This window comes from Pongo pygmaeus, chromosome 17 (genome assembly GCF_028885625.2).
Source record: "Pongo pygmaeus isolate AG05252 chromosome 17, NHGRI_mPonPyg2-v2.0_pri, whole genome shotgun sequence".
Lineage (NCBI taxonomy): Eukaryota > Metazoa > Chordata > Mammalia > Primates > Hominidae > Pongo > Pongo pygmaeus.
Window position 1 is genome coordinate 36,225,650 of NC_072390.2, and position 11,701 is coordinate 36,237,350.

General features: G+C 36.2%; 1 protein-coding gene and 1 pseudogene across 1 annotated transcript in view; one reads left to right on the plus strand and one right to left on the minus strand.

The window, feature by feature from the left end:
* MIB1 (MIB E3 ubiquitin protein ligase 1) overlaps positions 1 to 11,701 on the plus strand; it is a 136,364-nt gene that overhangs the window by 116,420 nt on the left and 8,243 nt on the right. The window contains exons 18-20 of the mRNA XM_054460356.2: positions 2,498 to 2,576; positions 6,099 to 6,212; positions 7,515 to 7,615. Coding sequence (XP_054316331.1) covers positions 2,498 to 2,576; positions 6,099 to 6,212; positions 7,515 to 7,615 — 294 coding nt within the window. The remainder of the gene's footprint in view (positions 1 to 2,497; positions 2,577 to 6,098; positions 6,213 to 7,514; positions 7,616 to 11,701) is intronic.
* LOC129019151 (large ribosomal subunit protein eL34-like) lies at positions 3,924 to 4,293 on the minus strand (annotated as a pseudogene).

Consider the following 11,701-nt stretch of genomic DNA (forward strand, 5'->3'; position numbering starts at 1 on the left):
TTGATCAATTCATAAAGCTGAGAAGGGTGAACTAATATCACTTATTGTGTGCCAGACACTGTGTTGGCATTTCATTTGTATTAAATAGGTGTTAACCCTGCTTAATAAATTAATGTGGATCATTCTACTTAGCATTTGTAATTTGCTTTAGGTACCTGTTTACAAAGTAATAGTTTGGGAAAGAATACAAAAGAACAAAAATTTAAGCCATTCTTTTGTTTTTAGATTGATCTGTGTATTCTGCCATTGTGTTTGAAACTTTTTGTTAGATTAAGCCCTATTTCAACAAACCTTTATTGAACATCTGTTTTATAGTCAAGACAAAGTTGTATATAATAATTACCTGCTAAAAATTTGTAATCTGTTGGTAAACTGTGACATATATAAGCTACTCTGCCATATTGGGTGTTGTAGGTGCTTTAAGAGAGTTAAAAACTGAGTAGGAGTTCAGAGCCTGAGGTTGTCAGAAGCAGAGTCTCAGCTATGAAGTTATTCTTATAAAAGCTGCAGCTCAAAGAAATGCACTGACATCTGGTTCTTGAATGCAGGTCTCTTGATTCTTAAGCCCCTGTTCTTTTCACTGTGTTATGATGCATAGACAAAATTAAGAACGATGTCTGCAAGGGATAGTTGATGGAACAGAGGAGAGAGGAAAGAGGAAAGAATATGCTTTTGTTCTTTTTCAGAACTTTTGAATATAGTTATTCTGAGAATTAATAGGCTTGCAATTTGATTTTTAAATTATAAAAGTTTTATAATTTATAATCTTATAAATTTATAATCTATAGAAAAGTAGAAAAACTACTGATATACCCACCCAACAGATTTGCCAGGTTGGTTGTAGAGCCTTTGACTACGAAGAAATAGTGACCCCAAGTGGTTAAAGGATAATGAATGTCTTCATCGAAGAAAAACAAATTACAGTATTTGGAGGGAGGTATAAACAAGCATGGGATCCTTTTCTGTTAGAGAAATACAAAGAAAGAAATTAATTGAATTAACATGAACTATTTCGGTTGAAGTAGCAAAAATACATTTTAAAAAATGCTAGCAAGGAAAGTGGCAAACAGGCACTCTCTAAACACTGTTGGAGGCTAGGTAGCCAACCTGGCTATATGTACAAACATTACACGATATGCTTTGGTTTAGTAACTCCACTCCTGGAAGTATAACCTGAGGAAATAATTGGAGGAAAAGGTATGGCTACAGTTTTTTTTTTTTCTTATAATAGGGGAATAGGTACAGATACGGTTTTTAGATCACTTTGCTATATTATTTTAAACTCTTTAGAAACAATTCAGACAAATAGACAAATGCAATGGAAATCATTTTAAAAACCAACACGTTATATAGAAAGAAGATAATTATTATGTATTAGGCACTGATTTTATATATTACACATTGAACTACTTTATACATATCTGATTTACCCTTTATCACTCTGTGAAGGATTATTCTTTATTGTTTAGATAAATAATGTTGTAGCTCAACAATGTTAGGTAATTTGTTGGTGTTGGAGGTAGATTTTGAATCCAGGAATGTCGGTGTCTTGATCAACCATGTCTTACTGCATTCTGCATTCTGCTTTTTCTATACTTACATAAATTCTATATACATACTGAGGTGTAAGTTGGGAAAGTCCATAGAGAGAAAGAGAGAGCACATGTGCATGTATTTGGTTGTTTGGATGACGCTATAGGTGAGTAGTAGTTACCATTTTTGAACAGTAATATTAAGTGACACAAGAGATGGCTAAATGTGACTGTGTGTTAGAAGGGAGAATAGGTGAAAGACAGATGAGTAGCCAAGGGCTATGGGGTGGGGATACAGGAAGCCAGAGTCAAGGTGGTTAATAGTTAAATGTCCAGGCTCAGATTAAGTGGACATGAAGAAGAGGTGAAAGTGAGGGAGATTATGAATAGGCTGTGGAAGTCTTGCTAGAGATCAGGGAGAAAGAATAGCCCAAAGCCGTGGGCTTCAGGCGGCATGGGAATTGACCAAGTCCTGGAAAAGGGCACTTTAAGGTAGAGTTTCTTAAATGTGGGTAAACAGAAAAATCCCTCTTGGATTTTAGCAATTTGGCTAATCTGGCTAGATTTTTATTAATATTAGAAATCTGTCTTTTAGTCATTTCTTATTTTACTACTTTATTTGTTCGTTTTTTTTAGTTTCCCCTCAAAAGTAGTTTTTGGGGGAAAAAATATTGAAGCCTCCAGAGGCTTCCTCAGAGGAAATGGAGTTTTTTCTATTCTATATTTTAGGACAGATAGGGAGATGAAGGTAGACTAGAAATAAGTGCCTGTTAAGCTAGGGTATATAAAGATGTGAAAATGAATAACCAGGAAAGTAGAGGATGGGGGGAAAGTGTGTGTTAAATTTCTCTGTGCCTAGAGTGTTTTCTTATGGAGGAAATACATTTGGATATAATTGAACTTGTTAAGAGTTACTAGATTTATCTGTAGATGGTCACTCTGTGCTGTAACCTCTTTTTCTATAGATTGAAGAATGTGTGGTATGCTCTGACAAGAAAGCAGCTGTTCTTTTTCAACCCTGCGGCCACATGTGTGCTTGTGAGAGTAAGTAGCCTATACAGAGTTCCTCAATATTATTATAAAAATAGAAAGCGAAACAAAAATTATGTTTTTGAGGGTTTTTTTGCTTTTGATTTTGGATAACTCATAAAAAAGTTGATGGGCCTCGAGTACCTTCTATTTCTTTCTCTGTACTAGAACGTCAGCTGTTTCCCTCCATGCGTCTGAGCATTAGGGAAGACTGAATATGCTGTGTTCTGCCACCTTGGATTTTGATTTCAGTTGTATTAGCACAAAAGGGTTTCTTTCCACACATAATAGAAATTTATTTTGAAAAATGAATGTTGAAACATTTAGTCTCGCCTTTGTTCACATATGAAATTAGCACGTCTTCATTTGTCTTCACCTTAATATTACCTCTCCTGTGTACTTTCCTCACTGCAGAAGAACCAACAGCAACCATTTCTGGGGCTGTAATTTCTGGCCTTCTGTAAGCTTTTATGTCAAGAGAGCTTTTAGAAATCTTTTCTTTGTGAGGGCAGTATTAAAATTTAAAAGATGTTTTAAAGTTTCTTTTAAACATATTCTCTTGAAGTCCTTTGCTTTTTATATTGCCCTTGTTCTTTTCAAGTTCATACACTGTTAAATATTCTCTTCCCTTTGCTTTTCTTCATTTTGTCAGTGAAGGATTTTATTTATTTTATTTTATTTTTTTGGCACAGTCTCGCTCTGTCACCTAGGCTGGAGTGCAGTGGCACAATCTCGGCTCACTGCAACCTCTGCCTTCCCAATTCAAGTGATTCTTGTGTCCTTAGCCTGGGCAACAGACTGAGACACAGTCTAAAAAAAAAAAAAAAAAAATCCAATAGGCAGCTGGTCAACCAAAGGGTGAAGGTTTTCTTCTGTAACATTTTGCCTAAAGTGACTGTTTTTGTTTACCAAAGAATGGTATAATGGCTATTACCCAATACTATGGTATGTATGAGTAAAAAGGACTCAGGTTACTTAAGTTTTCATAGGCCAGAGGTTGGCAGACATTTTTTGTAAAGGGTGAAATAGTAAATATTTTTGGCTTTGTAGGCCACATGGTTTCTGTAGTAACCACTCAGCTCTTTCCCACTGCTCTACTCTGCACTATAGTGCAAAAACAACCATGGAAAATATGTAAATAAATGGGCCTGACTGTGTTCAATAAAACTGGTCTCATAAAAGCAGATGACAGGTCAGATTTGGCCCTCAGGTGTAGTTTGCTGACATCTGTCTTTCACCAAAGTGATACCTACATGAGACTTGAAAGATGATTATAATTATTAGTTGTTCACACAGATTCTAGAGCCTTAATATAATATTTCCCCCCAGGAGCATGGCCTTTGCTCCTTTTTTTTTTTTTTTTTAAATTAAAAAAGCTTCAACTTTAAATTTAGCTTTCTGACTCTGGGCTTGTACTTTCAACATTTTCACTACGACATTCTGCTCTTTGAAAGGAAAGCATGCCTGATCCTGTCGTGGGTACATTTAGCAGTCATGGAAACACCATTGGCCGTGCTGACACTTTTTAAAATTTTAGACAACCTCACAAGAACTTTAGGTCTCACAGCATAAATCCCTTGAAGTCTGCCTGGGCACACGCCACATGCAGACATTGGTGCTTTCCCTACCTTCTTGATACAAAGGTAAACAATACCAGGGTTTGGGACAGCCTAGTTTTGTTAGATGCTGTGTTGTAGAAAAGCCTATGATGGCGCGTCAAACACTGGATCATGCTGAGTGCCTCTAGATAGCATCCCTGGAAGAGGAAAAACGGTTTTTGCTTTAAAATGTATTTAATAACGAGAGCAACAACCAACTTATATTGAGCTCTTAACTCTGTACCAGGCATTTTAATCTCTTTTTGAGTATTTCCTCATTTATTTTCAGAACAATCCTAAGAAGTAGATGGTTTTCCTGATTTTATAGACATGCTCTTAAACATTTATTTGCTAATGGAGATGAAACTGAGGTGGAACATATGCCTTTCCCAAGGAGTATACAGTAATCTAGTTCGTCCATTGCCGTCATGTTAGGCGGTGAAAGTGCCTTGGCAAGCCAAAGGAAGGAGAGATTACATCCCTTTTGGAGGTGCCGAAGAAAGATTAGAAATAATACAGGTAGAAACAATAGAAATAGAGAAGACAGAAGCAAAGATAGAAAGAATACAATAACTGAACTTAACAGTTAATTTTAGATAATTGTGTTTATGTATTATATATTTAGTCAATTAGTCCTTTATGTTTAAGAAAAAAATCTGCCTTCAAATTGAAGACAAATCCCAAACCAGATTTCTACTTAACGTTAGCTCCTACCTAGTGCTCTTGTATAACCAAACGTCAGATCCATTTATGTTTAGGCTTTGGCATGAGGTCAGCCTTGGTAACTAACTGTTCTCTATTCATCAATGTGCGTAGCAAACTATTAGGAGTGTAGGCCCTACTCTGTCCACATCAGTGGTTTTGTGCTTTGTTCAAATCTAGTGGTTTGCCATAACCTGGATATTCTGCCATGGTTCCCATTATTTTTCCCATTTTTGAAATGAACAGGACACTTGATATGTAGGCTAAGATATGGAATATATTTTCATAATAAATGTTAACGAGAAAGAATATGTTGAATTGCTGTGTGTTATTTTATAATTAATTAACAAGTTTAGATGTAAGGTAGTATTAACAATCCTAACAACATACAGTTGTGCCTAGATATTTCTTATTGGAATGGGAATGCATTCTTCTGAAATATTGTTTATAGCCTTTGCAAATCAAATATTAGGATAGTCTTTTATGAAAATTAAATTTTTTTCCTGAACTGCTATATTAAAAAAGTAATCACTAAGCAATTTCCTTGTTACACTGCATCAATTTGATAAGAGAAGGAAATAATTGTTCAGTGTATTTTAGCTAAAAGCCATTTACAATAGAAAATGTTTTTAGAAAATTATCATGTCGGAGGGTGTTGGGCAGGGGGAGAGAGAGCATTAGAACAAATAGCTAATGCCTGCAGGGCCTAAAACCTAGATGACAGGTTGATAGGTGCAGCAAACCACCATGGCACACTTGTACCTATGTAACAAACCTGCACGTTCTGCACATGTATCCCAGAGCTTAAAGTAAAATAAAAATAAACAAATATAAAGAAAATTATCACGTAAGCAAGCTTATAATTCTAGTATTAGTTGACATTTGTCAATAGTGTCTCTCTCCTTTATTCTCAAGTCTTAAAATCTTTTTTTTTAAGTCTTAAAATCTTGAAATATTTATTGTGTCACTTATTTCTTTAAAAAACAAATTTCACAGTTTATTCAGCTGTATTGGAAAATGTCATTGTTTTCATAATGATGGGCTCTCTATTCTGGAGGCTACCAGTGGAGAATACTCATTCTTAGGTTGATAACATTTTAAGGAGGTAGAATTGCATATTGCTATAACTTGTATAACATTTATTTCAGTGTGAAGTTTAAGTCATAAAAATTAGAGAAAGGCAACACTCTTATTAATGTTCTCTCTTGTAAGAAGTGTCTGTGTTACCGTTTTTCAGACTGTGCTAACCTGATGAAAAAGTGTGTGCAGTGTCGAGCAGTAGTTGAACGAAGAGTGCCTTTCATTATGTGCTGTGGAGGGAAAAGTTCAGAAGATGCCACTGATGATATCTGTAAGTCGATTGTCTTAAGCATTTTCATATTTTGCTTTTTTTTGGGACTTGTATAAACACCTCTTCTCTTTCGTAATACACTACTGCCTTATAAAACTTAAGATGTCTGACTTGGATCCACACTGAAACAAGTATTGTTTTCTGGTGCTCTTGTTATATTACAAGAAACCTGAAGTTCTGTTTTTCTGTGATTATAGAACTGTGAACATCAGTCTTCTGAGAAACCTGCATGTATGCTATAAAGAATATTGTTGTGTTCTTGCATAAAGAAAATTTGTGCTCTATTTTTAAGATGAAATTTAGTGTGTTTTGTCAAGGGGTGGGGCACCATATTACAATTTATTTTTCAGTTTACTGAAAGTATTAACCTGCTTCCATTATGCAACAGGTTTATTTACTTCATTTAAGTATTTTATGGAATGGTAATTATTTGGGACAGAGTAACTGTAGGTAAACAAAAATGTAACAGTGAAAGGGTGGAAAAATGAAAAATAAATGATTTACCCTCAACATTTTCAATAGTACAGTTGTTTCAAAGTATTTTTTCTCTTTGCATTAGATGTTAGCTGAATGGTTTCTTTGATTTCTTTGTTCTCTGAACATGTTTTATGAGCAGATGAGGAAGAGCATTAGTGTGTAGCAACTTCTGTCTGAGGCTTTTGTCTTTATCACAAATAGAACAGAATAATAAAAATCTCAGGGACAGATTAACTAGAATAAAAGACCAAGAATCTAGAAAATAGGAAAGGTGAAATCAAAGATTTCCCTCCATGTTTGCATACTACAGATGATGGCCTTTCTTGAGTTCCTCATCTCAGATCAGTAATAACAAGGAAGTTTAGTCATAAAGAAAGGAGGCTAGATTTGTGTACGTCCTCATAAAAATCATCTAAGAGACTTTAAAATGATTATTGCTGCCAAAGCTGGCCAAAACCCTGCTGGTTACTTTCTTGGTTCATATGGTACAGGAGCAGAGGAAGCAAGCATAAAATGTATTGATGAGCTTGCCAAAGGAAGCATGTAGAGCCTTGGAAAACCCAGAAGTCTGTGTCTGGATTGTGCTCTGGCTGAGATAAATATAATTAGAAATTAATGTGCAAGCTATTTCTTTTGGGAGTTCATAAATGGAAAAGTATAACAGAACGTCACTACTGTATGTTGTCCAAGTGTGAGAAAAATTTTTGAAGAGGATTGTAATAATAGTTTTATGTTTTTAATAAACAAAACAGTAAGATTTTATAAATAAAATGTCATTCTGTCAAAGCAATAATAACTGAAAATCTTTTTAAATCTATATTATAGCAAGTGGGAATATTCCAGTATTACAAAAGGACAAGGATAATACCAATGTCAATGCAGATGTGCAAAAGTTGCAGCAACAGTTACAAGACATTAAAGAGCAGGTAATAATGATTTCATGTAAACAGTGATGCTATGAATGGCACTGAATATTTTCCCGTAAAACTACTAGTGTTTCTGTAATAAGTATGGTTTATATTAGTGTATCACTTGTATTATTTGAATATTTGCAATGAGTAATAATCTGATTAGAGGGTTTAATCAGGTACTTTCCAAAATAGATAACACACAAATGGCCAATGAATATGAAAAAATGGTCCAACCACATTAGTGATCAGGAAATGAAAACTAAAACCACAAGGAAGTTCTTTTTCATAAGTATTAGATTGAGGAAAATGTTAAAGACTGTCAGTATCAAATGTTAGGCAGAATATGTAGCAGCCATAACTCATACACTGCTGGTGGGAATATATATTAGTAGAAACACTTTGGAAGACTGTCTTCCAAAGTTTATCATTATCTAATAAAATGGAACAGGTTATCGTTTGGAATATAAACTTGGAAAAAACCCATACAGATGGTATTAAAAGTCGAAGGTAGTCCAGGCGCAGTGGTTCATGCCTGCAATCTCAGCATTTTGGGAGGCCAAGGTAGGAGGATTTCTTGAGCCCAGGAGTTCAAGACCAGCCTGCGCAACATAGTGAGACCGCAACTCTACAAATAATAAATTAGCTGGGTGTGGTGACCTCCCAACTACTTGGAGGCTGAGGTGGGAGGATCACTTGAACCTGACGATCGAGGCTGTGGTGAGCTGTGATCACGCCACTGTACTCCAGCCTGGGTGACAGAGTGAGACCCCATCTCAAAAAAAAAAAAAAAGGAAAGTCAAGGATAGTGGTTTTCTTGGTAAGAGATGGCTGGGAAGGGGCACAAGGGAAGAAGGGAAGTTTCTAGAGTCTGGATGCTCTGTTTCTTGATCTGAGTACCAGATAAATGAGTTTGATCAGTTTGTGAACTTGTATTAAACTGTACACTTATGAGTCATGAACATTTCTATATACATGTGATACTTTAATAGAAGGGGGCCGGGCGTGGTGGCTCATGCCTGTAATCCCAGCACTTTGGGAGGCTGAGGCAGGCAGATCACTTGAGGTCAGGAGTTCAAGACCAGCCTGGCCCAACATGGCAAAACCCTGTCTCTACGAAAAATACAAAAATTAGCCAGGCATGGTGGCGCGCACCTGTAGCCGCAGCTACTCTGGTGGCTGAGTCAGGAGAGTCACTTGAACCCGGGAGGTGGAGGTTGCAGTGAGCCGAGATCATGCCACTGCACTCCATCCTGGGCGACAGAGTGAGACTGTCTCAAAAAAAAAAAAGAAAGGAAAAATGTGTCTGTATACATATACACCATAAAGAAAAGCAGGGGAAACATAATGCAAAATTCACAATAGTAGTCATCAGTGAGGGATACATGGAAAGGATTGGGGAGGATTTATAGAGGGGCTTCAAAAATAAGAGTAACATTCCATACTTTAAACTGGGTGTTGGTTATGTTGTTATGTCTTTTTTTTTTTTTTTTAAGAGTCTCACTCTCACCCAGGCTGGAGTGCAGTGGCACAGTCTTGGCTCACTGAAACCTCTGCCTCCCAGATTCAAGTGATTCTCATGCCTCAGCTTCCCAAGTAGCTGGGACTACAGGTGCACACCACCACCCTCAGCGAATTTTTGTATTTGTAGTAGTGATAGGGTTTTGCCATGTTGTCCAGGCTGATCTTGAACTCCTGGCCTCAAGTGATCTACACACCTTGGCCTCCCAAAGTGCTGAGATTACAGGCGTGAGTCACCGTGCCTGGCTATTCTTTACGTCTTATATATATCAACAAATATACTCTTTTATTTCTACCTAATATTTAATAAAAGCAACAATAAGATAAAAAAATTAGCAAAAACTTGTAGGTTTGTTAAGTAAGACAGCAAGTATTTTTTCTTTCTGGCCATACCTTACCATTTGACCAAGTTACTAAATCTGATTCACAGGCTTGAGCAGTTCTTTAGTTTGGCCAATTACATCAGTATTGCCATGCAGTTGTTAGAATCATCACTCCTGTGTTTTCTATCTGAATTTATAAGAAAATAACATAGTCAGTAGTTAGCGGCCCAGGATAACTAATGACCCCTGTGATAACTAATTAAGAACTGGTCAGTTGCAGTGAGTGATGTGTGCCTGTAATCCCAGCTGCTCAGCATGCTGAGGTGGGAGAATTGCTCGAGCCCAGGAGTTTGAGGTCAGCCTGAGCAACATAACGAGACCCTGTCTCTACAAAAATTTTTAAAATAAATCAGCGGACTGTTACGACACATGCCTGGAGTCCTACCTACTTGGGAAACTGAGGCAGGAGGCTGACTGGGGCCCAAGAGTTTGAGGCTGAAATGAGCTATGACAGCACCACTACACTCCATCCCAGATGGCAGAGTGAGAAACCATCTCTTTGTAGGGGGTGGAGGGAAAGAATTGAATGTATGAATTTATTAGGCATTTAAACCCCCATCTGAAGAGATGAAAACTCTGATTAGGCCAGTTTTTCTTTTGAAATCCAGCATCTAGCAATACTTGTTATAGAATGAATAAGTGAAGATCAATATGAATTTAATGGTTCTTAATGTAATTTGGAACATATTTGGCTAGTTCTAATATAAAATAAAACATTTAATATATCCAGTACATCTAATATAATACATCTAATATAAAATAAAAACATTTTTAAACATTTGAAGCTCCTAGCATCTTGATTCCTTTCCCATAACACATCTACAGAATAAGCTGAGTTTTGAACACATCTTCTATAAAAAGCATTTTATATTCTAATTGTGAATTAAAATTGTTCTTAACATGAATAGTGACATTTATTGAACCCTATATGGATCCTAAAAGAATAATTCTGCTCTACTATATCCAAAGTTTAGCATTCTACCCAAGTTTATACTTTCTTAAATAATCCTCATCGCCATATTTTATCACTAAAGTATTTAAACAGTTTTATCAAAACTCATCTTATGAGGAATGATGGGATTTCTTATAGGGACTCCCTTCAAGGTTATTAAAAAAAAAAAAAAAAAAAAAAAACCGACCAGAAAACATTCGAATAACTCTCCTCATTTAAATCTCCAGTCTGTTACCCCAATGTGTCTTCAACAGATAAAATTTAATTGAACTTGGTATTAAGGATATACTAATCTCAAAGTAAACACAGGCTGCACAGATGTGTCTACCTTTGGAAATAAGAGTTATTCAATATTACAAAGACCTCTTGAAAATTTAATAGACATGAAATTATTAGTGACATTATCAATCTATTTTGCTTTTTTTTTTTTTTTTTTGAGACAGGATCTTACTCTGTCACCCAGGCTTGAGTGCAGCGGCACAATCATGGCTCACTGCATACTGAAACTCCTGGGTTCCAGCAGTTCTCCCACCTCAGCCTCCCAAGTTGCTGGGACTACAGGCATGTGCTGCCACACCTGGCTAATTTATTATTTTTTGTAGAGATGATGTCTGTGTTGCCCAGGTTGGTCTTGAATTCCTGGGCTCAAGTGATCCTCTTACCTCGGCCTCCCAAAGTGTTGAGATTACAGGTGTGAGCTACCGCGCCTGGCCGGCTTTTTAAAATCTAAAAAGATGGGATTTTCTATAGCTTTGCTTCTCAAAACTCTAAGACAGAAATGTGACAGTTTGCTTTGGAGGAGTGGGGCTAACAATTTAGGCTACAATTCCTTTTACAGTGATCTCTGGTATTCTCAAAGTTGGTAACAGTTGGTAACAACATGTCATATAGGCTTTAGGCCTAGTTTTTTAATGAAGACATTTTAATTATTTCATTTCCATGTTATCTGGGAAAGCTATAAATCAGAAAGAAGTATTATACATTAAGGCAAATATGATTTTATAAATGTAAAATGTGTTTTGTGAATAAATAGTATTTCAGACATATACCTGACATACTTTTACATTCTTTCAAGTTCATGAAATTTACATTTATTAATATGTAACTAAGGCTAATTTGTTTTAATTCAGGGGAATCTACATTGATAGTAATACAGTGCAGCACAGTGTCTAAGAGCAAGAACTCTGGGGCCCTGAGTTGGTTCACTCTAGGGCTTGCTTTGAAGAAGGTTTTCAATCCCACTGAGCC